At 41.8% G+C, this 25,437-nt stretch overlaps 3 protein-coding genes across 3 annotated transcripts; 1 reads left to right on the top strand and 2 right to left on the bottom strand.

Moving 5' to 3' along the window:
• The first annotated feature begins 1,799 nt into the window (after positions 1-1,799).
• LOC108939135 (dnaJ homolog subfamily C member 14-like) lies at positions 1,800-9,483 on the top strand. Its single transcript, XM_018760270.1, has 6 exons — positions 1,800-3,335; positions 3,909-4,015; positions 4,994-5,113; positions 5,855-6,015; positions 6,198-6,300; positions 6,457-9,483. Exons 1-6 carry the CDS (start codon positions 1,800-1,802, stop codon positions 6,737-6,739), a joined length of 2,310 nt encoding a protein of 769 aa, XP_018615786.1. The 3' UTR covers positions 6,740-9,483.
• A 3,052-nt stretch (positions 9,484-12,535) lies between these two features.
• On the bottom strand, positions 12,536-16,681 carry ormdl2 (ORMDL sphingolipid biosynthesis regulator 2). The gene is made up of 4 exons (XM_018760295.1): positions 16,614-16,681; positions 15,680-15,854; positions 15,193-15,344; positions 12,536-14,384 (listed from the first exon to the last, which is right to left on the bottom strand). Exons 2-4 carry the CDS (start codon positions 15,851-15,853, stop codon positions 14,249-14,251), a joined length of 462 nt encoding a protein of 153 aa, XP_018615811.1. The 5' UTR covers position 15,854; positions 16,614-16,681; the 3' UTR covers positions 12,536-14,248.
• A 3,247-nt stretch (positions 16,682-19,928) lies between these two features.
• On the bottom strand, positions 19,929-23,084 carry LOC108939134 (uncharacterized). The gene is made up of 4 exons (XM_018760269.1): positions 22,932-23,084; positions 22,353-22,457; positions 21,309-21,461; positions 19,929-20,138 (listed from the first exon to the last, which is right to left on the bottom strand). The coding sequence occupies exons 1-4, from the start codon at positions 23,082-23,084 to the stop codon at positions 19,929-19,931; spliced, it is 621 nt and encodes a 206-aa protein (XP_018615785.1).
• Positions 23,085-25,437: the final 2,353 nt, after the last annotated feature.

The raw sequence follows: 25,437 nt of genomic DNA, 5'->3' as shown, positions 1-25,437 counted from the left end.
ATATTTTATGTATTTTATATTTGTGTAAAATTGATTTTCAATTTAAGTTTGTCTTGGTTATTTCCTGAAATGTAATAAAATGTTTTACAAAAATGTTTCTATGCAAAACTGGAGGCTATGCTGCTTTGCTTTTTATTTAAAAAAAAAAAAAAAAAAAAAGTTTTGATGTGTCAGTGTTCTGTGAAACAATGCTAAAATTGCTGTCACTAGAATATCACTGAGCCATTGACCTCACTCTTTGTGGAAAAATTGGTAATCTGACAGAATAAGTAGGCCTATTCTTGTTACTTCTTACATAAAATATACTGTCTAATAGCATCTGCTTTTAAGAGGGTTGTGTTTTCTGGAAAACACTGGTGGTTAAAAATCCTAAGTCCTTATCCAAATGCTCTTGCTTTACCACATTGTTTCATAGTAAAGAAATGTTTGTCCTCTGTCATAAAAGGTAATCATCCCAATGTTACAGAAAAAATAATTTGGAATAATTGTGCATAGCACAATATAATTTTATTTATATGTGTAATTTTGTGGTTTACCACTCCCTGTAGTAGGTTTAGGCTGGTATAAGTGAAAGCAAGGTGGTTTATTTTGTGGTGAAATATCAAATGGGATAATTTCAGTCAACATAGGAACAGTTATTTTCATCCTTTTGTTGTTTTGAACACAGAAAAAATAAATATATTTTAATAACATTGTTATATTGTGGTATTTCTATTATCTGTGCTTCTTAACCAAATTGTGGTTGCAACACCAAGACAGAATAGAATGCGTTTTGAGTCAAATTTTCAAAAATGTACGTAAAACATCTAAGCTACCAAACTAAAGGTATATTCTATGCGTTTCCGTTCGCTCTTTTTCCCCTAAACATGGCGGCGGACTCACTTCCGCCCCGCATTCTGAGGGTCATAGGGAGCGGCTGACCAGTCAACCGGAAGTGGAGAACGACCCACGGAGTGCTGTGAATTTTCACGCGGCCAAGATATGCACAGAGCGACGTGACGGTGGATTATGAGGATAAAAAGTATAACGCTTAGCAACGCAAGGTAGTTAAGATGACGAAAATGACTCCTGTGTGTTGCTTCATACGACTAGTGTTGCCCGAGCGATGGTAGAATGTGTGCGCCGGCCCAGCTAGCAGCTGTGGTGTGTGCGTGTTTACGCCTTGACAACTAGCAAAGTTTTATGTATACAGATTACATGCCACTTGTGACTTGTAAGGAAAAAAAATGGCATATTGTGCCTGCCAGCACTGCTCTGCTTTTGGAATATGAGTAGTAAAAGAAGGAGGATCGTAAAACGGTACGCAAGAAGAGAACAGCTAAAGGCTAAGCCGACAAACCCGCGGCGCGCGCTGGACGGGGGGATTCATTGGGGACCTTCGAGATTTCCTTCAACGAATCACACCACTCATATCATAATCATATGGAATATTTGTGTGCCTTTACCTTTTGTGTCGGTTTCCTTGTTGCGGCATTGCACAAAGCATTGCTGCAATTGATACAAGTCGTTAAATCTAACTTTTTTGTTAGCTTTAATTTAAATTCGAAAGTTGCAGTGCTCAGCATGGCTGCTATCCCCTGATAGTTTTGATGATTGAGTCCCTTAGATGAGAGATAGATGAGAGCTTTATGAAATTTGAAGGAGAGATAGACAGATGCTTTATTGATCTTAGAGGAAAATTACATGAGGCTGCAGCAGTACGTTAGTTGTTCGCTGCCTCTTCTAACTGCATGTCTCTTCCCCTCTTCAGGTGAAAGATGTTTGGAGGGACATGAAGGCCCTGAGACCTGTGGCCTGGGATGGATACGCCTTGCGTTGTGCCAAGGAATGCCCAGGAGACCAAGTGTGGGCCTCAGGCTGCTGGCATGGGAGGCAGCCGCCCAGGGAACATAGTGTATCATGAGCTGCTGCACCCCTGTCAGTCCTGTGCTGCCGCTGTTCTGGAGTCAGGCGAAGGCATGGAGGACAGGGATAGGCCCGTGGTGAAAGGCGATGCCTTTGAGTCCATGAAGGATGGCCTACAGGATGAGGAGATCTTCCAGCAGCCAGCGCAAGAACAGACAAAGGCTGCACACTCCCTGAATGAGCTTGAGAATGTAGACCTGGGGATATCCAAAGCGTCTCCCTCAAGGTGTGGGTGTCCTCACTACTCTGATAGCTTCTGCTGTGTGCTTAACAGAGCTGTTGAATCTGGAGAGTGTGTACGGAAGGGGAGCTGCCACTGCGTTTCTGCTGGAGAAGCGGTGGGTAGCTCTGAGGTTGTCTCCTCCTGTCAGGACACTTCCACTTTTCAGCAGGAGGAGAGTAGTGGGACTGTCTTTGAAGCTTTTGGAGAGAGTGAGAGAGCCAGTGGAAGACAGGAGGAGGAGGAGGGAAAATTCCCTGGACACAGCAAATGTGAGAGGGATTTTGATGACAAGGAGGAGCAGAGAGTGTGCGGAGGAAGTGAGAGCAGGGATTCAAGAACACGGAGGGTCTCAAGTGCACGCCGGTCTGCTGGAGGGAAAAGAGGCCAGAGGCGGAGCAGTGGGGTTTTGACATCTCTCTCTGGAGATGCAGAACAGAGCCAGCAGGCAGTGTCATTTTTTTCCAAACTGACCTCTTCTTCTGGGGGGCGGCAGAGACAGGCCAGGCGGCGGACCCATCAGCATCATCAGGGAGCTCTTGGCAGGCTGGTAGTGTCCCGCATTGCCCACAGCTGCCACAGGCTGCTGGCTGATTTCCTGTGCCCTTGGTGCCTGTCCTGTGTTGCCATGGTGGTGGACCTCATTGTCATGGCTGCTCACCGTTGTGGGGAGGGGGTGGAGGCTGCTGGGCTGGTGCTCTGCAACTCTTGCTCCCAGTTGCTTTGCAAAGCCACGGATCTACCAGCTATGAAGGCAGAGGCCAGTCATTTTTTGCAGTGCATGAGCTGTGCAGTACTTGCCCTGACAGCGTGGACGGTGGGAGCGGCAACGTGGGGCTACAGGCTGGGTCTTTCCTGTCTGCGTGTTTTCCACATGACTGTGCTCCTGGGCTCTGTGTGGTTGAGTGGCTTTCTTGGGAAGCTGGGTGGAGAGCGAGGCCGCCAGTGGTGGGCTTCACTTTGGCACTCAAGGGTTTTCGGATGGGTCACTGTGATGTGGGAAAAAGCCCGAAGTGGCAGCCAGGAATCTCCTTCTACTCCAAAGCCTCTGAGTGAGGCAGGAAGAGTTTATGCTGGACAGGAGCTGGAAAGACTGCTCACTTTGGCACACATTCCCGAGGATGAGCTGGATCCTTTCGCTGTACTTGGAGTGGAGGCAGATGCCAGTGACCCTGAGTTGAAGAGAGCCTACAGGCAACTAGCTGTTCTTGTGAGTTGCCAGGGCCATTGAAGGGACCCCCTGTTGCTATTATTGTTCTCCCTCGACATTTATGTATTCAGCTGATATTTTTCATCAAAGTGACTGACAAATGTTGAGCTATTCAAAATTATTTTCCGATTTATTTAGCTGATTAATTGTGAAGTACAATTTAACTTCCTTGCCCTGGTATGTTAGACCACTGAAACACTAGAGGGCAGTGTAAGTCTACTTGTTTCACAGATGTGTTTCGCTCACTTTTATTCCTTACAATGTAATGTTGCAACAATAGAGGGTAGGAAAAATACTACTGCACAAAATTGTGTAAAGGTCATATTTATTATCTTGTAATACAGTATCAATAGTATAAGGTAGTAAGAACTCACAGTGCATTACACTGCAAAGGTTTAGCTACTATTCCTTTACTCAGTAGTGGTGTAATAACAGATATTCCTTTCCAGTACAGTATACATTAAGAACACATAAGTATGAAAATGCAGGTGTTGCCACCTCACTGAATACAGGTTATCCTCTTAAATATATCCTTAATTTTAGTTTCTCATGCTCAGTTTCTGTGCCCCTTAGGTTCATCCAGACAAGAACAAGCACCCCAGTGCTGGAGATGCATTTAAGGTCTTAAGAGCTGCTTGGGACATAGTTAGTAACCCAGAGACACGCAGGGAATATCAGATGTGAGTAGCACTCCAGTATAATTCATTTTTAATCATTTATATTTTCCTATTGTCAAGGGATCTTTTGCAATGTTTTTGAATTAAATGAGTCCATGTAAAGCACATACAGTGAATTTATTTCTGCGTATTAAATTCACTGACTTGTAAATCAGCAGTTTTTTGAGATGTTGGACTAGTAGAGTGATGGTATGTTTATTTAGCTTGTTTTCCTTAGATTAATCATTTACATTTATATGATTATTACATGATCATTACATTTACATCATACATAATCATATATGTATGTTGTATAGGGAAGTACAGATAATGGTTTTTTTAGTCAAAGTTTTTTTAAGTTGCTGCTGTCTAAAATGGCATTAATGTATAGTACTGTGAGAGAGCTCCTACTTTGTTTTTTCATCATCCTTTCATGAGTATTTGGTTTCATGTTGCTGTTAATGTTTTTTTGTTGGTTGAAGGTCAGATGACATTCTATGTCAACTATGCTGAAAAAAAAAAAAAACAAGAATAATAATTGAGACAAATGCACTCATCCCTCGGATGACAAGATAGTTTTGTGTTATCACCCCATTACGCAACTTCCCATTGTGACTGTATCCAGTTAATATTTTTTGTTATGGCTGTATGTAGAATTTTCTGTTAGTTACGTTTTCCTTTTTATTTTTTTTTGTTTGGAACCTTTCTCAATGGCTTTTTCATTTTCTTTTTAACATTTTATGGGAAACATTTTAACAGTTTGGCTCATGGATGTTTATGATACATTGAGTAGTTCACTGCCTGTACCTTTTACTGTGCAGAATACTTACATACCATTACACAAGATCTCTGTTTTGTTGTATGGGACCTTCTTATGTAAGTGGTGAGTGTACTGTTTCATGACATTGTAGTTAAGCTAATTAATTCTCATCTTCCCAGCCACCTTCACTGTGCTCTGCACAGTATTATAAACCATATGAGTTTTCTCCACTGCTTTTGTAGGCGACGCATGGCAGAGTCGGAGCTCTCCAAGTCCATGAATGAGTTCCTTGCCAAGCTGCAGGAGGACTTGAAGGAGGCCATGAACACCATGATGTGCACTCGATGTGAGGGCAAACACAGGTATGTCAAGTTGCTGGAGAGTGGTAGACTGTTGAGTAGGCATTCACAGGTATCCGAAGGTAATTTTGGGTTTTGAAGACAGCCTTTTCAAGTGACCTTTCCTGTCATTTATGAATGACCTTTGACAGTCTTGAGCTATTCAATGATAGTCAGTTGCACTGGCTGCAAAAGATGTATTGTGGCATCTAAGCATATAGTTGAAGTGATAGTGTGCAGTTTGCCTAATAGTACCGCTCTCTAGTGGGTCTGGGGTTCGAGTCTTGCTTGGGGTGCCTTGCGGCAGACTGGCGTCCCGTTCTGAGTGTGTCCCCTCCCCCTCCAGCCTTGTGCCCTGTGTTGCCAGGTTAGGCTCCGGTTTGCCACAACCCCGCTTAGGACAAACGGTTTCTGCCTGTGTGTGTGTATACAGTAAGGCATTTACAGCAATTTTAACATTCATCTGAGTAATTTTTTCTGGAGCAATTCAGGGTAAGTAATCTGATCAAGAATATTACATCTCTTGACTTCTGAGGTCTCTTGGGGATTCAAACAGGTCTTTCAGGTGGAAGGCAGCCACTGTAAACAATATGGCACTTGCTTCCCTGTCTTTGCTGCTCATGCAGTGTGCCATGGGCAGGTTTACACACTGACAGTCATCAGTTTGAAGACCCTGTTCATTGTTCCAAACCACTTTCCTTGAATGCCAAGGTTTACTTCTACTGAAATGTATTAAGTGTTCATTACTCACTTTTTTCTGAATAGGAGGTTTGAAATGGAGCGGGACCCCAGCCAGGCCCGATTCTGTGCCGAGTGCAACACGCACCACAGCGCGGAGGAAGGTGATTTCTGGGCTGAATCCAGCATGTTGGGTCTTCGCATCACCTACTTTGCCCTCATAGATGGAAAGGTGTATGACATCACAGGTACTGCCCCCTGTCTTACTGCTATCCCCTTCTAGCTCTTGTCTCTGACCTGAACCTGCTCGTATGCTTAAAGTTGGGGGAAAAAAAATGAAACATAAACAGTTTTTACTCTATAGACCCAAATTAAATCTATCCTAAATCTTGACTTCTGAATATTCATGTTTTCCTCCACATGTCTGCAGAGTGGGCTGGTTGCCAGCGCATTGGGATCTCTCCTGACTCCCACCGTGTGCCCTACCACATTTCCTTTGGTTCCAAGAACAGCAGCAGCGCCACACGCCACAAGTACTACTTATCCTTCCATGATAAAGCTGCTTTGACATATTTTTTTTTATTGGTGCTACACCTGTCAGTGTGACTGCACCATTGTCTGTATGTAGGTGTGACAGTGTTGTACACGGAAACATGTCCTGACTCTGGTTCTGATTCTCCTTGGTCCAGGGACCTGTCTGAATCTCCTCCTGGCCCAGCTTCTCCAGCTGACCTGCAGGACTTCTTTAATCGCATCTTTCAAGGGACACCTTCTAACGGTATGGGGGCCAGTGGGGGCTTTTTTTCCAACACACCACCACCCCACCAGCCCCATGGTCCAGCTGCCACTGCGGGGAGCTCTTTTACGACCCCTCCTTCACAAACAGGCTCCTTCGGCCCTGGCGGGCCACGGTCTGAAGGTGCCAAGGCCACTCGTAGAAGGAAGAAGGTGCGCAGGCCCTTCCAGAGGTGAACACCAAGTTCGGAGGAGCCCCAGAAGTTGTGATATGTGTTGGGAGTTTGGTTCGGGTCACCATGCCCTGTCTCGATAGGGTTAGTTTAGAGGTGAACATTGTCAGACTAAGCATGAGACAAGGGGAAAGGATTCATCTTTTCTTTTTTTTTTTGTTTTGTAATATGGAAATGTAGCCATATGACTAAAACTCAAAGCTTGACAGAATGGCCAAAGTGAACATAGATGGTATTAGAACCACCTTCTTCTGGATGCTCCTAAGGCTGTGGCACAGGTGTGTGTTGTCCTTGGCAGGGCAGTCAGGGCTACCCTGTGTGAGCAGTGATTGGTTTGGAGTGCTTATGTCCTCCGACAGGCATGACCTGGTAGTGGACTTCCTAGGGAATCGCTGCAGGGCAGTGCCCAGAGCTCTGGTTTGGAGTCCTACCCACATGTTTCTCCCCTTTTGGGTAGATCTGTTCTCACATAGCATTGACCATATCTTTTCCTTGTCTTATTTAATATTAAAAAACATCAATTTATGATGATGAACTGTGGCTTGACAATAGAGGCACTTTCTTAAATTGTTGCTAAATAATTTCAGTTAACTTCACTGTCAGTTTCCACGTTTTTGCTTTGGAAATCAGACGTTATAGTGAGAAATCTTTAAAAATTAAACCTTGCACAAGAAAACCAATGTTAAAATTGTAATGACCTTGCCTTTCTGCTCTTAATATTGATAATACAACTTACACAAGCAGCTTGAGATCTAAAAGAAAACAAGGAGATCTGGGAATGAACACTTGACATGAAGCAATACATGTTACATAAAATTGCCTTGTGAATTTTAGCACAGCAGTGTGTGCTGAATATTTGTCCATGCACAATTCTTAGCATATGATATAGTGTATGCTAATGTAGAAGAATATGGACTTTTGAAATAAGTGGGATGTGGCAGTAACTTTTGAAAGTAAAATCCTTTTCTGTATTTAACTAAAACATTCTTTTTAGTTTTTTTGTTTATTATTAAGATAAGGCTGAAGATGCTGGAGATTTTAAAGATGCTTCATTTATTCTTTTGTGGTTTTCTTGGCTGTGTGGTTTTCCCCCCCTTCTTACGAGGGACATAATTTATTCGCATATTAATGAGTTCAGAAATCATTTATAAAGCAGTGAAAACTAATTTACATATCACATATGTTTTGTGTAGAATACATGTGTGGTTTTTAATTTGGCCTTGGTCTACTTTCTGTCCTTTCAAAGGTTTTACACGTTGTGTGAATCTTGTGAACCACAGTTGGTTATAGGATACTGATCTGAGAACGCTTGACTGGTTGCCTGTTCATCAGTGTTTACTTTTTGAAATGAATTCACACCACTTCTTAAAACCTGTCAGAGACTCTTGGGATTTTCTTTTTTTTTTTACCCATAAATTTGTCGCCGCATATAATGGTTCCCTTGTGCACTTTTACTGTATGAACAAAATATTAGCTTTTGTGCATGCAGGATTCGGGGTGAAAGTCATGGGGCCAAAAGAAAGACAGGTAACCACAGTTATTTTTTTGTGCTGTGCCCTACTACAGTAGCATTGGTAATGGGTGATAGAATAAAAACAAAGTTGCACTGTACAGCTTGGATTGAATCGGATGACTAATTTGAGCTCAGAGTTATATGAATAAAAGAATTGGTTATTTTATAAATCATATGCAAAAATGTATGTCTGTGACAATCTGGTATTAAAATGTGGAAAACAATTTTGCCATATACAGAAGAGGTAGACATTTTTACTCTGAAGGTGGTAGATAATATGCTGAGTAATTTTCTTTATCTGTCTTGTTTCGAAAGTAAAGTTCATTTCCTACATAATGGGGACTGCAGTGTTTCATTGGTCAAGGGATGTCTGCTTGATGGCTTATACAGTGTTGTGAAAAAGAATTTGCCATTTTTCAGTTTTCTGATTTTGCAGCTTTTTGATGGCAGAATTTGTCATCTTTGTGTTTGTTCTAGTGAATGGAGTCTGAGAGGAAAAATTATGTCATCATTATGTCATTTTTTGGTGTTGAAGTAAATGTGCAATTGTAGGTGTGGAAAAAAGGTTGATTCAAGTTAAGGGAGTAAATGCTAAGTAAGGGGGCAAGGAAAGTCAACTGTCAGATAATTGGGACTGATTTTACATGGCTGGGCCATGGCTTAACAAAAGTCCAGTTGGCAAAACAGCTTCATAGAGGCATTTCATTCTTAGCTCAGAGGACATTTGTAAAGACCAGTGTATAAAATTTATGTCTAGACAGGGTAATATAGTCATTTCTAATGCTCTAAACCTAAAGGGAAACACAGTCAGAGCCACACATCAAATGAAGAATGTCTCAAAGTGAATCTTTAGGAGCAAGATGTAAAATCATTAATGAGTGCAAAAAGAACCAGAGAACAACATCCAGGGAACTGCAGGTATCTCTTATCTCAACTCAAGTCAATGTTCATGACTGCATAATAAGAAATTTTGCCAAAATGGGATACACAAGAGAGTGAAAAGGTTGAAACCAGTGATTTGCTTTAGTTTACCTGAAATCACCTGAATGCTGACAGAGTAAGAAACTTCTATCAATAGTCAAGCATAGTGGTGACTGTGTGATAATCTGCCACAGGACCTGGATGCCTTAATATCATTGAAGGGACCATGAATATTTCTTTGTATCAGAAATTTCTAAAGGAGAATGTCAGGCCCTCAGTGCATGAGTTGAAGTTAAATCTCAGCTGGATCATGCAGCAAGACGATGATCTCAAACATACAAGCAAGTCAAAATCAGAATTGCTGAAAAAAGTTAAATAGCTTAGTTAAAGTCCTGATCTAAATCCAACTAAGTTGCTTCAGCAAGACCTGAACAGAGCTGTTTGTGCTTGAAAACCTGCAAATGTTGCAGAGATAAAGAAGTTCTGTATGGAGGAGTATAATAAAATTCCTTCACATTGATGTGAGACCCCAGTCAACAGCTACAAGTATGTTGTTGCAGTCACTGCAGCTAAAGGTGTAATTTTGTGCATCCCTGCTAATGTAATATTTTAGACATATTGAAAGACTATAGTAATCTACTCAGTGCCAAGTGTTGTCATCTCAATGTCATCTCAGAGGCTAACCTGTTTTTCTCCATTCAGTACTTCGATAGGGTCAGCTGGTAGTGTTGTTACTTTACATCACCTTACATTCAAGATTCTGGTTGCCTTGTAGTACCTTTGAGAAAGGTACGAATCCTGAATTTTTGCAGTAAAAATGACCCTGCTATATAAATAGATGGATAATTGTATATTGCTTAACATTGTAAGTCACTTTAGAGAGAAAGAGGCTAAATAAATGTAAATGGTCAAAGATTATAAGGGAATCCCAGATGTTGCAAAGATTTTTTTTTTTTCTTTCTTCATGTCTAAATACATGTGGACTCTGCTGTGGCTGCAATCCACTTCAAGCCTTTCTTTTACTGTAAGTGTAAAAATGACCGCAATTGTTGAAAGCAGGAAATGAAATGCACTAACTCATCAGGATTCAGCAGACTGGCCACAGACTGACCACCTGCTGACTCATGTTGATCTGAACAATTCAAGTTTTATGGTGACGTGACCTTCAGGGGAAGTGTGGTTTTCACGAGCCGCAAATCATTGCATAAAAGTCCACGAAAGACCCAGGTTTAGAGCTCTCTTTCTTGCCTGGTTTTGTTTTTCATGACCCACTTGCGTTCACCTCGCACCAAAGATCAGGCAAACGCGCTTCGCTCGAGCTACAAGTGACACGGAAATTGTTTGGAATTTGTCCGCGATGGCACCACCTCCTACCCTTTTTTGTTTTTTTTTTTTTTTTTTCAAGGATTCCTCCAGTTCTTCCTCCAGCGGTCATGCTGTATGAGGTCATTTGAATGTGTTTCCCCCATCTTTCAGATGGGCATGTTTGATAAAATAGGCAAATTAGCAACAAGGTGCAATTCCCTGCCTCCGCCCACCTTTCCACCACCACTACTTCCCGCCCAGGAAACAAAACCCCTGTACGCACTACTAGGAAGACACTGCTGTGGAATTGCAACACACACAGCCTCCCTGTAGGGTAGGGGGAGGGGGGATTCCCTCAGTCCTATCTGTGTGTATCTGCGTGTGTCAGATAACAACCTGTGCAATGCAAGGGGACTTCCCACGGTCTGGAGGCCTGCCCTGCAGCCGGAATCCCAACGCGCATTTCCATGCTCCCCCACAATCCTGTGTGAAGGCTGCTCTCTCTCTCTCTCTCTCTCTCTCTCTCTCTCTCCTGTTTCCCAGTCTTCCCTCATATCTCAGCCCTCTGTTATTTACATTTGTTTATTTGGCAGATGCTTTTCTCTAAAGTGACTTAAAATGATTAGTATTTATGTGACACCTTTATCCAAGGTGACTTAGTGTTGGACACGTTCTGCTGAACTCCCTACAGTGATTCACGCATCTATAGATCAGTGTAACACACACACACACACACACACACACACACTACAGGACATTTAGAGTCCTCAAATCTCCTGATACACATGCTAACACAGGGGGAACATGCGGACTCCAAAAAGTCTATGCCAGATTTGAACCCACGTCCAAATGCATAGCCGAGGTGATGGCGAGGCACTGCAGTTACCAGCTGCAAAACTGTTTTAATGGAATTCTTCAAAGATGCATTAAACTTGACCCCATTTTGCTATTTTAAGGCTATTTTCAGTTGGCCAGACTAGCTTCAGCTTGTTACAAATAATTTATCCTGTGAATTTATGATATTCCTACCTTCTCATACATTACCCTATTTATAAGTTGATTGTAGTGTATTGTATAGCATGATTTTTTTTTGCAGGGTATGACTTACATTGTTACATCTATATACAGTATATGTATGTGTGTATATAAATGTATACACACACAACTTACATGTATAACTTTAAAAAAAAAAAAAAAAAAAAATTGGTTCAGGTGCCCTTTAGCTGAACCATGCTGTCAACAGTTTAGGGGTTACTGTCCTTCCTCCACATGAAGGAATTTGAATAGAATTTGCAGCATCAGCAGGTAAAGGTTGCCTTCAAATTATTTCCATTATGTGCTTCTGTGAATTTAACTCCTTCCTTCTTTGCTCATTTAGAAATTGTACAAGCAACAGTGACCTTTAGCGCTGAATCTCATAAGTTCCTATACACATCTTCTGAGACTGTCATAAAGAGACAGAAAAAAAATCTCTGCATAATTTTAGATAAAATTTGTAACCTAAAAATACCAAATTGGAATAACTCCGAAAACAAGACCTCACAAATTTGCTCAGAAATAAATTAGCCAGGGGGCAGATTAACATTACAAAGTTTAATGATTAAAGCTGTTAGGAGTACAGTCTCATTTAGTCATGAGCTGAGCATTTGTTTTGGTAAAACGTTACAATAAATTCTAGACAGCAGAAATTTTACTTGGTTTTGATGATGTATTTCAATAATACATTTTTGTGCAGTTAGCATAATGATTTAGCATTTGCTAAAAGTTCTGCTGCAAATCTTGATATAATTATTATTGCAAAGTATTCATTTAATATTAAAACTTTTAATTACAAGGAACACAATTAAAAATTAACTGAATATTTTTATTTCCAAAACAAATTGATATGTGCAAATTGGATGGTTACACAGAAATAAGTAGAAGCAATAAAGCCTAATTTATTAAGAGCTTAGATGTATAAAAAGCCCTTTTTGCAAGTCATACTGTAGCTTGATATATGTATATTATAGCTACAATCAGTTGGTCATAACACACTTTAAATACTGTTGAACTTATAATATTCAAAAACTTTAAAATATAAAAGTCATTTTCAACCCAAGGCCATTGGGATAAAGGAGGATTTTAACCTTAAAATATGCAGTAATGTGATGCAACCAAAAACCATTTAAAAAAATTCAAGAAAAACAAAATATTTTCTCCTACACAAAAATAGCATATTGTGAATGAATATTGAATATGAATATCAGACACCACCTGGCATTTGAATAACCCTTACAGTACCAGCTCAAGTATAAAGTCAAACAGGTAAGACCAGCAGGGCAGATGGACAGTTAACCAATTAAACAGGGCCTTGCTGTAAGTACTGTGCCATATTTGAATCCTTTACATACCCGCTGGTAATCATGATGTTTTTGCCAATATTCAACATTTATTTGTCTAGAAATTAGTCATGATAGAAGAATATCTTCACCATCTGACCACTGTTGTCACCAAAACACAAGCAAGCTACAAATCTTGACAAAGTCAGTGCTGATTGCTTATCACCTCCACTCGTTCAATAGGTTAAAGTGAATCAAATTATACTCGATAAGGCTGCTTTAACAACAGCATTGGCTGGAGTGTATGAATGGAGTATGAGACATGAATTTACATCCTTCACAACAAAGGGAAGTTTTTCACATCACTCTACAGTTCATGACTAAAAGGACATCTGATATTTCTCAGGACAATGGTTCACACAATATATCATATAGTTGGAAAAAATAAAGTTTTCTCCAGGTCTTTTAAAACCATGGAAACATCCTGCTATGTCTACACTTGTAAATTTTCCCAAATTTTCCCTCTCTAACATTTTTCAACTGACTTGCTGCCAAAAAAGGGGACTTATTTCTTAACTTCCTCTGTCATGAAAAACATGGATATCAGCTAGAATGTGTGGGAAACTGTTGCCTGTCTAGAGAAACCATTTTTAAGAGTGTACTGACAACAACAGGCATGGAAATTTACAGCAACAGGAGACCACATGGTACGACTAAAGAGGCAACACAATCCAACAAAAAAGAAAAAAAAATGTCAATAAATAAAACTATACAAAAGGCACAATTCTGATTAGACAGAGCACAGCAACTTCGTATCACCTTGTTAACATCCATGACTACAGTTTTAAGTGAAAGCAAAACAATTGTTTTTCTACAGCATTTCACTTAAATCCTCTGAACAAGAGACCTGCATCAGGCAAATTTATTGAAGGAATCAGAAGGCTGGCAATAAAAAAAAAAACAAACTGGAATGTAATGTAAGTAAAAAGGGACAGGATGTTATTAAAGCTGCTTAATTTTGCATTAGTATTAATCAACTTTTCAATTTTGACAAGTATTTGAAATGAATAAAATATCATTGACTGAATGCCTAGTAAACAGGATCTTGTTGTCCACAGCTTGTAAGACACAGACACTGACAAAAACATATCAATATGAACACACAGAATGAAATGTTCAAAGGGAAAACCCAGGAAAACTACAGCAGGAAGAAAAGTAAAGGTGCAGCACTGAGTTGTGTGAACTATAACACACACAAAACCAAATGTACAGCTCATCCAACAAATCTCCTTTGTTTAGCTTTCTTGCCAAAATAGGGCATCGAAACATTTCAAAAAACCTCTCCAGTGCAACAGTTCCGAGCATCTGTACCTCATCTTCACCTTCATCTCACAATGCTGGACCTGAGACAACCTGTCTAGAAACAGGCCACTCTTCTGATGCAATCCTGGTTCCCTTAGTATTTGTTGATCCCAAATATGCGCACCCCATGGAATTGTGGGAGTTTGGGAAGAAGTACACTCAGGAGAGAGCTTGTGTTGACTAAGAAGTGTGTGGCATCATACTTGGTGTAGAAACTGGCCAGGATGTACCTAAAGAACACAGAGAACAGAAGACACTTGACTAATGTGTTACTCTGAAGCTGAACTTCCACCTTAAGCATAAGTGACCTTCTGCTACTAAATTATTTGCCATGATGTGCTGTGAGAGGTGACAGAAGTACCAGACTAGTAACCAACCAGACTTGTAGGTTCAGATTACAAGACAGACATCTATAATCTTGAGCAACAGGAATTTCTACAATAAAAATCCAGCTGTATTAAACAGGTTAAACATAAAACTTATTTATACAAAATTACTCTGAACTGGAGTGTCTGCTGTTCAAATTAATCATTATAACTTAACAAAATTATGATGAAAAAAGTGATTCGTTTCATTAGCATCTGTGGCTACCTGCACGACTACATTTACTCATTTATCTGACAGTTTTCTCCAAAGTGACTTACAATGTTAAGGTACTTACAATTATTTACTAGGTAATTTTACTGGAGCAATTTAGGGTAACTACCTTGCTCAGGAGTAGTATAGGTGAAGGTGGGAATCGAACCTAGTACCTTTGAGTCCAAAAGCAGTAGCTCTAACTACTATGCTACCAGCTGTCCCTAAAACTAGATATAATTTGGGTTCAAGAAATTGCTTAAACACCTGTGTACTTTGAAACAATCTCTCAAATCAAATACATTCCTCAGTGCAACATTTCAATAAAAAGTAAGGTACTTTAACTGCAGAGCTTCAAAATTAATGCTAATTACAGATATTTTTCAGATTCGGCAAAGGTATGTTAGACAGCTTGTGGTCTTGTAGAGCAATGTTTTTAGGAGATGTTTCAATGGACCTTACAGCACAATAGGAGAAATGGTGAGGAACTTGCGGGAGGAAGTGAACTGGATGCCATAATCCATTTGCTCCCAGTGGGTCAGCAGCCGTGCCTTTCCCTGGTCAGGGGTCTCGAAAGGGGTGCCCTTCACAGTGTGTAGGAATAAGTACATCACCTAGCAACAAGAAAACTCAATGAAGTAAATGTGGATTGAACAGAGGTACAGGATTGTCTCATGAAAAAAATAGTAAAAAATATGATGGACTGCAATTAATATCATCATCATCATTATTAGCAGAAGCAGTATTTACATGTATTGGCTGATACCTTTGTCCAAGGTGTCTTAGAATATTAGTCAGCTTTATAGTGATTTACCCATTTATAAAGCAAGGTTTGTTACTGTACAAACTGAAGAGTACCATAGTAGGAGTGGGATTCAAACCGTGCAGCTTCACATGACAAATTTAAAGCCCTGAGCAGCGTGACACACTCCACGTGCTATGAACTCACCAGATTGTGGATGACATTGGTCAGGGTCCACACTTGGGGCACACTGAGGAAAGGGATGCTCAGCAGGACCACGTGCAGCGCAACCACGAAGAGCAGGTAGGCCAGCCAGATGCCCCGGCTGTTCATGACCCGTGTGTTGGGGTTTACCTCGCTGTGAGCCACGCCCACATTCATCCTGGGGAGGGGGAGGGGGAGGGGGAGGGGGAGGGTCAGAGAGAGTCCATGTCCCTAACTTCCATCATTGCACATCCCCAGAAGTTTATCATCACAGATCAGCCATGCATGGGAAAAGGCGGGGCGACAATACCAATTTATTTGCTAAATGCAATGTTACTAAATAAAATGTTGTATTGTAACATTCATGTGTTTCATCGTTAGAAGATGAACAATGTGAATGTACAGTACTGGTGGTAATGTCAGCTTCGTTTCCGTTTCATACATAAAGAATACAGATATGACTGAGTATCTGTTTGGAAACATGTGGCCCGTAACATTACATGTTTGGCCCAATGCGATGTTGTATGGATTTTCTGACTTAAGTTACACAACAAAAAAAAGAATAAATATTTTTGGGACTAGGGGACACCACCTCTTGGACACACACAATATCTTCTTCAAACTAAGCAGCACAGACACAAAGAGTACGAACTGCGAATTACAGGTATAATATGTGGAATATTATATACATTATTTCGCCTTGTTATATAACAAGGCAAAACAAATGCAGTTGTGGCCCGGCCGCCGGCGATGTTTCTGGAGAAAACTGCACTTCCGCTCTTGTGGTGGTACGTAGCTCCACGTAGTTCCGTAACTTCAGTGGATAGCTTTAGCTAAATTTAAGCAGCCATATTTCACGTTGGTTCCAAACCCAAATTCTGAAAGTTGTTAATACGATTACGTATTATATTTCAAAAGACAGCAGACTGGCACATACCTTGTGTTCGTGACCAGGAAATCCCGTTGTGCAGTAGCCCCGCCCCCGCAAGCTCCCGATTGGCCAGATGCTCGAATGGGGTCGACCCATCTTGTGTGTCTGTGACCAGGAAATTCAGCTGCGCCGCAGTCCCGCCCCCGCATGATGGTGATTGGGCAGATGTGTGCACGGGATCGAATTACCTTGTCTGTTAGTCACCAGGAAATCCAGTAGTTTGATGGTCCCGCCCCCGCCTTCTCGGGAGTCGAGTAAAGCCGTGTGCTTGCGGTGCCGGTCCGTGTACACGTGCGATGGAATATATTACTGCGGCAGGCGGTGTGCGAAAGCGCCCTTAAGTTATATTGACCAAATTATACACTCGACGTCGTGCACTATCATATCGCCATTCTTTAAACAAACATTTAAATGATAAGCCGCTATTAAGCTTTTGTGAAGTGTAGTGATAAACCTTTTATCATGTGTTTTGCGATTAACCCACATTTGACGGCAGTGTTGCACTGCGCGCAGAAGTTACTGCTTGTTCTGTCCTACCTTTATATTACAGCGCACAGACGTGTGTGTTGGCAAGCACCGCACGGCTCAGAAGCCCATTTTTCGTCCAGACCAAACCATGTGAAATTTTTTTACCTGGAGGAAACTGGCCTGTAGTGGAGAAGAATTCCTGATAGGACACTGGCGTTCAAACAGGCCAAAAATGGCTGGATATAAAGGTTGAAAGAAAGACTAATGTTGCTGCTCTCATGATGCAATGCGAGCGGTCGGTAGTGGAAAGTCAACAGCAGCGTTGCTTCAAGATTGTTAGACGGCTACTGGTGGACGAGGAGGAGGAACCCTGAGTAAGGTCCACCTGAACCTGCCCACCCCAGACGGGGCACAGGGAACCGGAGCCTACCCGGCAACACAGGGCATAAGGCCGGGGGGGAGTGGACACACCCAAGACGGGACGCCAGCCCGTCGCAAGGCACCCCAAGTGGGACTTGAACCCCAGACCCACCGCACCACCACACCCCCTTACTGGTGGATGAGACCAACAGAAATGCATGGAGGACAGCAGAGATATGGATTCAGTAGCTTAGGAAATTGGACAACACAGTATAAACGCAGAAGCGCCAAATATTGAGGCCGTGTGACTTTCAGACGTTAAGCTTGTGTTTGAACCGCCCAACAGACCATCTTTCATTCAGCTTTCTGCTAAGGGCATAATAGCCAACTTCAAAAAAGCAGTACAGGGCACTAGTGCTGCCCTGTTTGATGGGCGCAATGGACGATGAGGCGAACAAAAGCAATTGAACAGATTCGCTGCCCGTGCTGAAGGACGCTTGCGGTCGTGTTTCCTCAAGTACAATTGCCAACTGCTACTGCAGGGTTAGTTTCTTCAAAGAAATTAATGACAATGAAGGAATGTACTTTTATGATACTGTACTATATTTGAATCAAGTATTAATGTTGGTATACTGTGGTTTATTACAGAGCACAGTATAGAGGGATGAGCAAGATGCCCATATCCAAGGATGTACAAAACTCCAGTAATGGGGAAAGAATTATGCTGTGACACTGAGAAACAGACACATACACACACACACACACACTTTCTTAACCGCTTGTCCCATACGGGGTCGCAGGGAACCGGAGCCTAACCCGGCAACTCAGGGCGTAAGGCTGGAAGGGGAGGGGACACACCCACTGAGAAACATTTACTTTGGCTTTTAAAAGCCTTTACTTTAACGGTTTTTCCACAGTGGACGAAGTTAGACAAGAATAATAGTGTCCTTGTGTTATAGCTTAAAAGCCGCAGTGCAAAATTAAGTATAAAAAGTCCTCTCCTGTGTGTAAATTAATATCTACATATATTAATTCATCTAAATAAAATTAATAATTTATCTAAAATAAAACTCAGAGTACCCAATCCTCCATAGTACACACAATTATCAGTGCATAGCTTTTATGTGTGATGCCTCCATTTTGCTAACACATAACGCAGATATGGTGCAGAACTGTGAAGTTTGTCTTATCAGTGGTATTTGCATCAAGCAGGATCAGCCAGGTCTGTAATGAAACACTTGTGTTGTCACTGGAACTAAGGACAACCAAAATGGTATATTAAGCATGTATAGCACACATTTTGAATTCAATCTCCACACTGAAAAAAATTTTAAATTATTTTGCATCATCAATACTGAGACATTCACATTTATTTAGCAGATGCTTTTCTCCAAAGCGACTTCCAGTGAACTCTGTAGTGTTATCAGCCCATACACCTTATTCACCAAGGTGACTTACAATGGGTCAGTCATCCATACAACAGTGGAACACACTGTGGGTCAACCTGAACAGCATGTCTTTGGACTGTGGGAGGAAACCCACGCAGACACGAGGAGAATATGCAAACTCCACACAGACTGAGCAGGGATTGAACCCACAGCCTCTCACACCACCCAGGTGCTATGAAACAGCAGCACCACTCAACAAGTATTATCTAAAAGATACCCTCATATTTGAGAATCCAGCTGCACTATAGTGAGTCGTATTCTTTACTTCCTTGTGTAAGTCACAAACACAACTTCCTCTTTTCTGCTGGAGGAAGATAAATGCTTCTGACAGGTGGCAGTGCTGATTCTTTTTTGTTCTGGACACTAATTCAGGAGGAAGCAGAATGCTAGTTTACATCATCCTCCCTTGACAAAATTATGTCATCTCACACATGCACAATGCAAATTGTCCAGTTCTACAATTGTGAAATACTGTAGTAAAAAACCCAGCTAGTTATGCACTTCAGAATAGCATGACTTTTGGAAAAAAACAACTTCCTTGTCTTTTCCAGGTCAGTGCCATGGTTTTGGGAAATTCAATTACTGGAAAGTTAGGAAACTCCAATAATTGGTAAATGCCATGCTTTTTTTGTGCTGTTGTGTGCAAAATTCCACTGGAAGTAATGGAGCCAAGCATATGTGCATTGAAAAGTACTGATAAATTAAGCTGTAAAACAAGACACATTATTTATGTAATTTTATTTTTGAATCATAAAAACAGTTAAATAATGAAATAAATAGAAGTCTTCATAAATAAGTGAGAAATAAGTTATTTCAACTTGAATATAAATACCTTTTCCTATAAAGGCACAAAAAAATTCCTAAATTCACACAAAAAAAAGCAAAATTTTTCCTAAATATGCTTTAGCTTTCAATTTCATAATTTTTGCAACTCTCAGAATTGATCAACACACAAAAGGAGCAATGACATGGAGATAGCCACATCACAGGCTCACTTGCTCTTTCCTGTGTCCTAATACTGAACAGTAATCCTGCAACCTTAGACTCAGGCATACATGCAGGTTGCCACAGCGGCTGTACCATGTGTTGCGGGATCACCAGCTGCAAAGACACGGGCTGCCAGGATAGAGAATGAGAGTAGCCTCTCAGCACTGTGGCGGCGCAGATCATCCAGCATCCATCTGTCACTCTCATTCACCAGGGGCTCCACGTGGGCTGAGCTCTGTGACTCCTGTGAGTCCAGGCTACCAGTATGCTGTAATGACACATTTGGTGTTAGTCATTTGCAGCTCTGACTATGCCAGTACTAATCTGCATTTGCCTACTGAACTGGTAGTTATGTGAAATTGATTAGCTTTGACCAACTGGATAGAATTGCAAATTGAATTCGCAGTAATCTCTTCGGGGGGTGCTGTGGCGCAACCTCGCAGCAGGTTTGACTGGGTCCTGCTCTGGTGGGTCTGGGGTTCAAGTCCCACTTGGGGTGCCCTGTGACGGACTGGTGTCCTGTCTTGGGTGTGTTCCCCCCCCCCCAGCCTTACGCCCTGTGTTGCCAGGTTAGGCTCCAGTTTGCCGTGACCCCACTTGGGACAAGCGGCTTCAGTCAATGTGTGTGTTTACGACAAATTTACTGATATTTGCTGGAAATCCAGGAACACTTCTCCACTAAAAGAAAATTTGATGTGGATTATCAGATAGCGTTGAAATCTACATCATCATGCTCGGGAGGGGAGGGGTTGAATCTGTATATTCAATTTCCTCCTTTAGACATACAGAAGTCACCCTAGGAACAGAGTTGTACCTAGAATTAAATGCTTTCTATGACTAGAAATATGTAATAAACAGGTAGTTATTCAGATTGGAGGGATTATCTGTTTTTTGACATGGGGTTTTCTATATGCTCTTTCCAGTTTATGACGAAGGAGGAGGGTCTCATTTTGCTTACTACTCGCATGCCATTAAAGTGGATTTAGAAAACCTCATGGCCCAATTTGTTATTTTCACTATTTCCTGCACCTGGAGTGTGCTTAGTTATTCCTAGGACTATACCATTAAATGTGTCGAATCAGGCTGCTCTCCATTTAACAAAATATCAAAATATACTGCAAAAGCATATGCTGCTAAAGTTCTTGAAGCAAGCTTGGTAGCCTTTATTATAACAGGTTCATACTGAAAATAAAGGGGCAGAAAGTATAGCAGTGGTAAGAGCTGCTTTGAATCAAAGGATCTAGGTTCTAATCTTGTCTTGTGCTGTACTCTTGATCTAGGTACTTACCATGGACTGCTATAAAAACAATCCATCTGTATAAATGGGTTAACCAGTAAGTACCTTAAAATTGTAGTTTGCTTTGGATAAGTGTGAGCCTTAAATGAATTAATGTAAATTAAGTGCACTGAGGGGTCCTCATTGTCAGTGTGCCATTACCAGGACTCTGGAGTGCAGCAGCTCCCTGAGCTCAGAAGCCATTTTCGCTGCCTCATGTGCCAAATCCTCCCAGGTAGATCCCTCAAACAAGCCTTCCTTTCCAAACATCCTGGTGTAGTTGTGCAGGGCAACAGCAATCTTCTGCAGGCAGGGCTGGCAAAGGAGCGACAGGCAGACAATATAAGCGGCGGTGACATCAAGTTCACTTTGTTTTTTTACAAATTACTCTTCAAAAGTGACTCAGAGGACATACAGCGTTAAGTGTAGAAAGAAAACATGACAAAGATGATTTTTTTTTTGCAAGCAATCACACACACACACTTTCAGAACCGCTTGTCCCTTATGGGGTCACGGGGAACCGGAGCCTACGCGGCAACACAGGGCGTAAGGCCGGAGGGGGAAGGGGACACACCCAGGACGGGACGCCAGTCCGTCACAAGGCACCCCAAGCAGGACTCGAACCCCAGACCCACCGGAGAGTAGGACTGCAGTCCAACCCACCGCGCCACCGCACCCCCTCTTGCAAGCAATCAGTACACAAGAAAGCCAAATGTCAAAAGGACAGGAAAGTCAAAAACTACCAAAGAAATTGTAGGGAAAAAAAGAAATCCTCTGCGGGTTCAAATCCCAGTGTGCGCACACCACTCCTGAGCATTGTTGCCCGTCACAACGGGGCTGCTGTGTGTGCGGAGGCACGATGGCCTGCGTCAGTTCTGTCATGAGCTCACACTTTGACCAAGGTCACCTTCATCACAAGGTGTTCAGAGCTGTTCTTTGACATTCGCACCTAGTGTGACTGGTGCACAGCTCACGAGGTGGGTACCATCATGTTCGGATGGTCATGATCATGTGAGATATATAGTGCATCTCAGTAAGTTGAAGGAAGACACAGAAGACTAGAGCAAATACGGTATTACTTAGCAGCCGGTGTACATGATGATTCACATGTCACGGATGTAGCATTCTGTGAGAGAACGAACTACATAAACTGATGCAGGTGAGTTCGATGGATGGAGCCGCTTCCACAACACAACAAGTGTTTACCCTGGAGTCCGCAGTCAGGTTCGCGGGGCTGCACAGCTCGCAGGGCTCAATGAGCACCGCGCTCGCGGACGTCTTCGGCGGCAGCTGCCTCGAGGCGCCCAGCACCTGCAGATACAAATAAGGACAATTTAGCCTGGAGACCTTCTTCTTCACGGCCGCTACTAGTCAGTGAGTGTAGCAGCGGCTCTGTCAGTGATCAGTGAGTGAAGCGTCGTCGTTTACGGTTTAGCTCATCATTCATTGCTTAAGGCAAACTTACAATTTGAGATTTGTATGATAAGGCACTTTTTTACAACTTTTTTTTTTTTTTTTTAGAGAATCTTCAGTAAAAACGATGTTTGGTAACAAATTAACAGCAAAGACATAACGGGTTAACCGTCTGATATGAGAAATGCACTGACTTGTTTATTCTTCGAGTTGTACGTCGCTAGAGAAGAGTCTAATTATTGACTAAATGTAAACAACAATTGCTGATATTAAACTTTTGTGATGCGTTTCAAATTGTACGGTATACAGCTCCAGAATTTCAAATGTAGCCTTTCTTATTATCAAGCGCAAACTGGCGCGAAGATGACTTACGTCCCGCGCGAGGCGTTGCGCCACGCCGTTCAGCGCGAGGGAGCATTCCGTCATTCTGTCCCAGGGGATGATGGGACCGGCTCGCGCCGCCGGGACGCTCGCGACTGCAAAGACGAGCAAGGTGAGGGCTGCTGTGTAGCACACTGTCTTCATGGCTTCGTGCGAATGTCTGCTGCAGCTTCCCAACGGCTCTCCTTTACTGTATGAAGGCAATATTGCACCGGCTGCTTTTGACGAGCACAAAACCGAAGTTACACCTAAGTAATTTATACTGTCAACTCACTCTGTGCTGCACGTGGGTGAGTCACGCGAGGACTTTCCCAGTCCTGGCCCCCCCAGGTAGCTGGTCACCCTGGTGCAAATTCTTGCTTTAAGTTTCACTTTCATTAAAGCACGATGTAAATTAAATATGTGACCATATATTTGGGCTTACATTTTAAAAAGTCTAAATGCCGTGTATTAGGAATTTTCAGTGGCCGCTAGTACAAGAGGAGCCCAGATTGATGGGTGAACTTGAAGTGGCTGCTGCTGGTGACGAACATGTCATGTTTAGTTGTGCTTTGACGTGTAAACCCCTCATTTCTGGAACACCAGCAGCATTGAAAACCCCGATATATACCAGTATAGTTAAATAATAACTACTCCTGATCATGGTCTGTGGTACTTTGTTTAATTCTGGGTCACTTTTCGTGTGGGGAAAAAAGGTGGTGGTTGTTGTTGTGTGGTTGTTCTTTTTTTTCCATTCCATTGGGCTGAATGAGGGATCTTCGCTTTCAGTGGATTAAAGAGCACAGCTTCCTGTTTTCATTTTCGCTAAACGCTTCAATGAAGGGGGGGATGCAGTGGCACAGTGGGTTGGACCGGGTCCTGCTCTCCGGTGGGTCTGGGGTTCGAGTCCCGTTTGGGGTGCCTTGCGACGGACTGGCGTCCCGTCCTGGGTGTGTCCCCTCCCCCTCTGGCCTTACGCCCTGTGTTACCGGGTAGGCTCCGGTTCCCCGTGACCCCATATGGGACAAGCGGTTCTGAAAGTGTGTGTGTGCTTCAGTGAAGGGCTTAGACAAGACCTTGGGTGCTCTTCACAAGATACTACTCACCTGCTTTTGTTCCCCCTTTTGTTATTGTTTGGTACTGATGACAGAATAAACTACACACGTTTCCTTTGAATGGTTTTCTTGACACTAGTTTACAAAATTATGGTCTTAGTTGTAAAATTCAGCTCGTATTGGGAAGATTCTTTTTGAGAACTGTACATTCTACGTTCATACTCTGGATCATTTAGTCACCTGTTTGTTATCACAGTTCAATCGTTGTACAGTTACTAAAAGTCACTGTTGCTCGCTGTCATTAACTGGATGCCTAATGGTCGAGACAGTCCGGAGCCTATCCTGGAAACACAGGTTTCAAGTCTACAATAAAATCAATGCTCATAGAAAACTCAAAAACCACTTTGATGAAGTGTAATTTTCAGTGGACAAAGGTATAGAAATAACCACTGGCCTTTACTTTGTTGCAATGGAAGCTGAGGCTTCATTTACTTGTTTAAGTTTACATTTACTTTGTGGCTGTCTTATTTTCAATGTTTATTGGCTTTTGAAATATAGCATTACTGTACATTTCTGGGGGGATACCTTAATAAAAGTAGTTCAGGTACTGTCACTAAAGTATTAGGGTAGAAACTTACTTTGTTGTCTCACACTCAGAATGCCTCATGCTCAAGATTAAATTTTCTGATCGTGTTCCTCAACTATATCATCAGTATATTCAGTGTATTATCAGTATCAGTGCATCAGTGAGCACAAGCTGTGGTCACTATGATCCATTCTTTGCAGTAATTTTGGGCATCCTCTAATTGTCCATATTATATGAAATGGCATATATTGTTCCCTAGGCTGTCTTCTCGTCTGTCAATACAGTAAGAAGTTACGTGAACAGGATTTCACATAACAGGTCCATTGCGCATATATCATGGCTGGGGGAGTTTAGCTGTGTCACTAGTGAGATACTAGGAACAAGGGAAATAAGAGGGGGGGAAACACAAGTTATTAAGTTATTAAAAAAAACTTTCTGGTTCTGGGAATGTTCCATTTAAATTAGTGAATGTGTGGCTATGTGTAATATTAAGTTAATGATAGGAACTCTCATGGGTCATCACCTAAAGGTCATTTTTAAATAAATCACAACTGCTCCATTTTTCAGGTGAACTGAAACTTATTTCACAGTACCTTGTAAGTCATGCCTATTCAAATATTGAGGTTTTTGCTGGTGATGCTTGTTATTGAAATGTTTTCCTCATGAGGAAGTGCATAACCGTGTCCCCCGGTGGCTTTGAAATTGCCCTTTGAAGTAGAAGTAGAAGTAGTAGTAGTAGTAGTAGTAGTAATAATAATAATGTTGCTCTGGTATACAGATGAACAATTGACTGTAGGTAGTGTACCATAGTGTATCTGACACTGTTAAGTCACCTTGTAAAGGTGTCTTCTAAACACTACATAGTATTCTTTGTAAC

Source organism: Scleropages formosus, chromosome 19 (assembly GCF_900964775.1).
Source record: "Scleropages formosus chromosome 19, fSclFor1.1, whole genome shotgun sequence".
Lineage (NCBI taxonomy): Eukaryota > Metazoa > Chordata > Actinopteri > Osteoglossiformes > Osteoglossidae > Scleropages > Scleropages formosus.
The sequence above is the reverse complement of the archived record's forward strand: the minus strand, read 5'-3'. Positions and strand labels throughout refer to the sequence as shown.

Excerpts from the sequence above, each read along its gene's own strand:
- LOC108939135 (XM_018760270.1), top strand. The coding sequence starts at position 1,800 with ATGGATACGCCTTGCGTTGTGCCAAGGAATGCCCAGGAGACCAAGTGT. Across the intron at positions 5,114-5,854 it reads CGATGTGAGGGCAAACACAG|GAGGTTTGAAATGGAGCGGG; the intron begins GTATGTCAAGTT and ends TTTTCTGAATAG. Across the intron at positions 6,016-6,197 it reads AAAGGTGTATGACATCACAG|AGTGGGCTGGTTGCCAGCGC; the intron begins GTACTGCCCCCT and ends ACATGTCTGCAG.
- ormdl2 (XM_018760295.1), bottom strand. The coding sequence starts at position 15,853 with ATGAATGTGGGCGTGGCTCACAGCGAGGTAAACCCCAACACACGGGTC. Across the intron at positions 15,345-15,679 it reads CCAATGTCATCCACAATCTG|GTGATGTACTTATTCCTACA; the intron begins GTGAGTTCATAG and ends TCTTGTTGCTAG. Across the intron at positions 14,385-15,192 it reads ACCATTTCTCCTATTGTGCT|GTACATCCTGGCCAGTTTCT; the intron begins GTAAGGTCCATT and ends TGTGTTCTTTAG.
- LOC108939134 (XM_018760269.1), bottom strand. The coding sequence starts at position 23,084 with ATGAAGACAGTGTGCTACACAGCAGCCCTCACCTTGCTCGTCTTTGCA. Across the intron at positions 22,458-22,931 it reads CGCAACGCCTCGCGCGGGAC|GTGCTGGGCGCCTCGAGGCA; the intron begins GTAAGTCATCTT and ends TTGTATCTGCAG. Across the intron at positions 21,462-22,352 it reads ACCTGACTGCGGACTCCAGG|CCCTGCCTGCAGAAGATTGC; the intron begins GTAAACACTTGT and ends CTCCTTTGCCAG.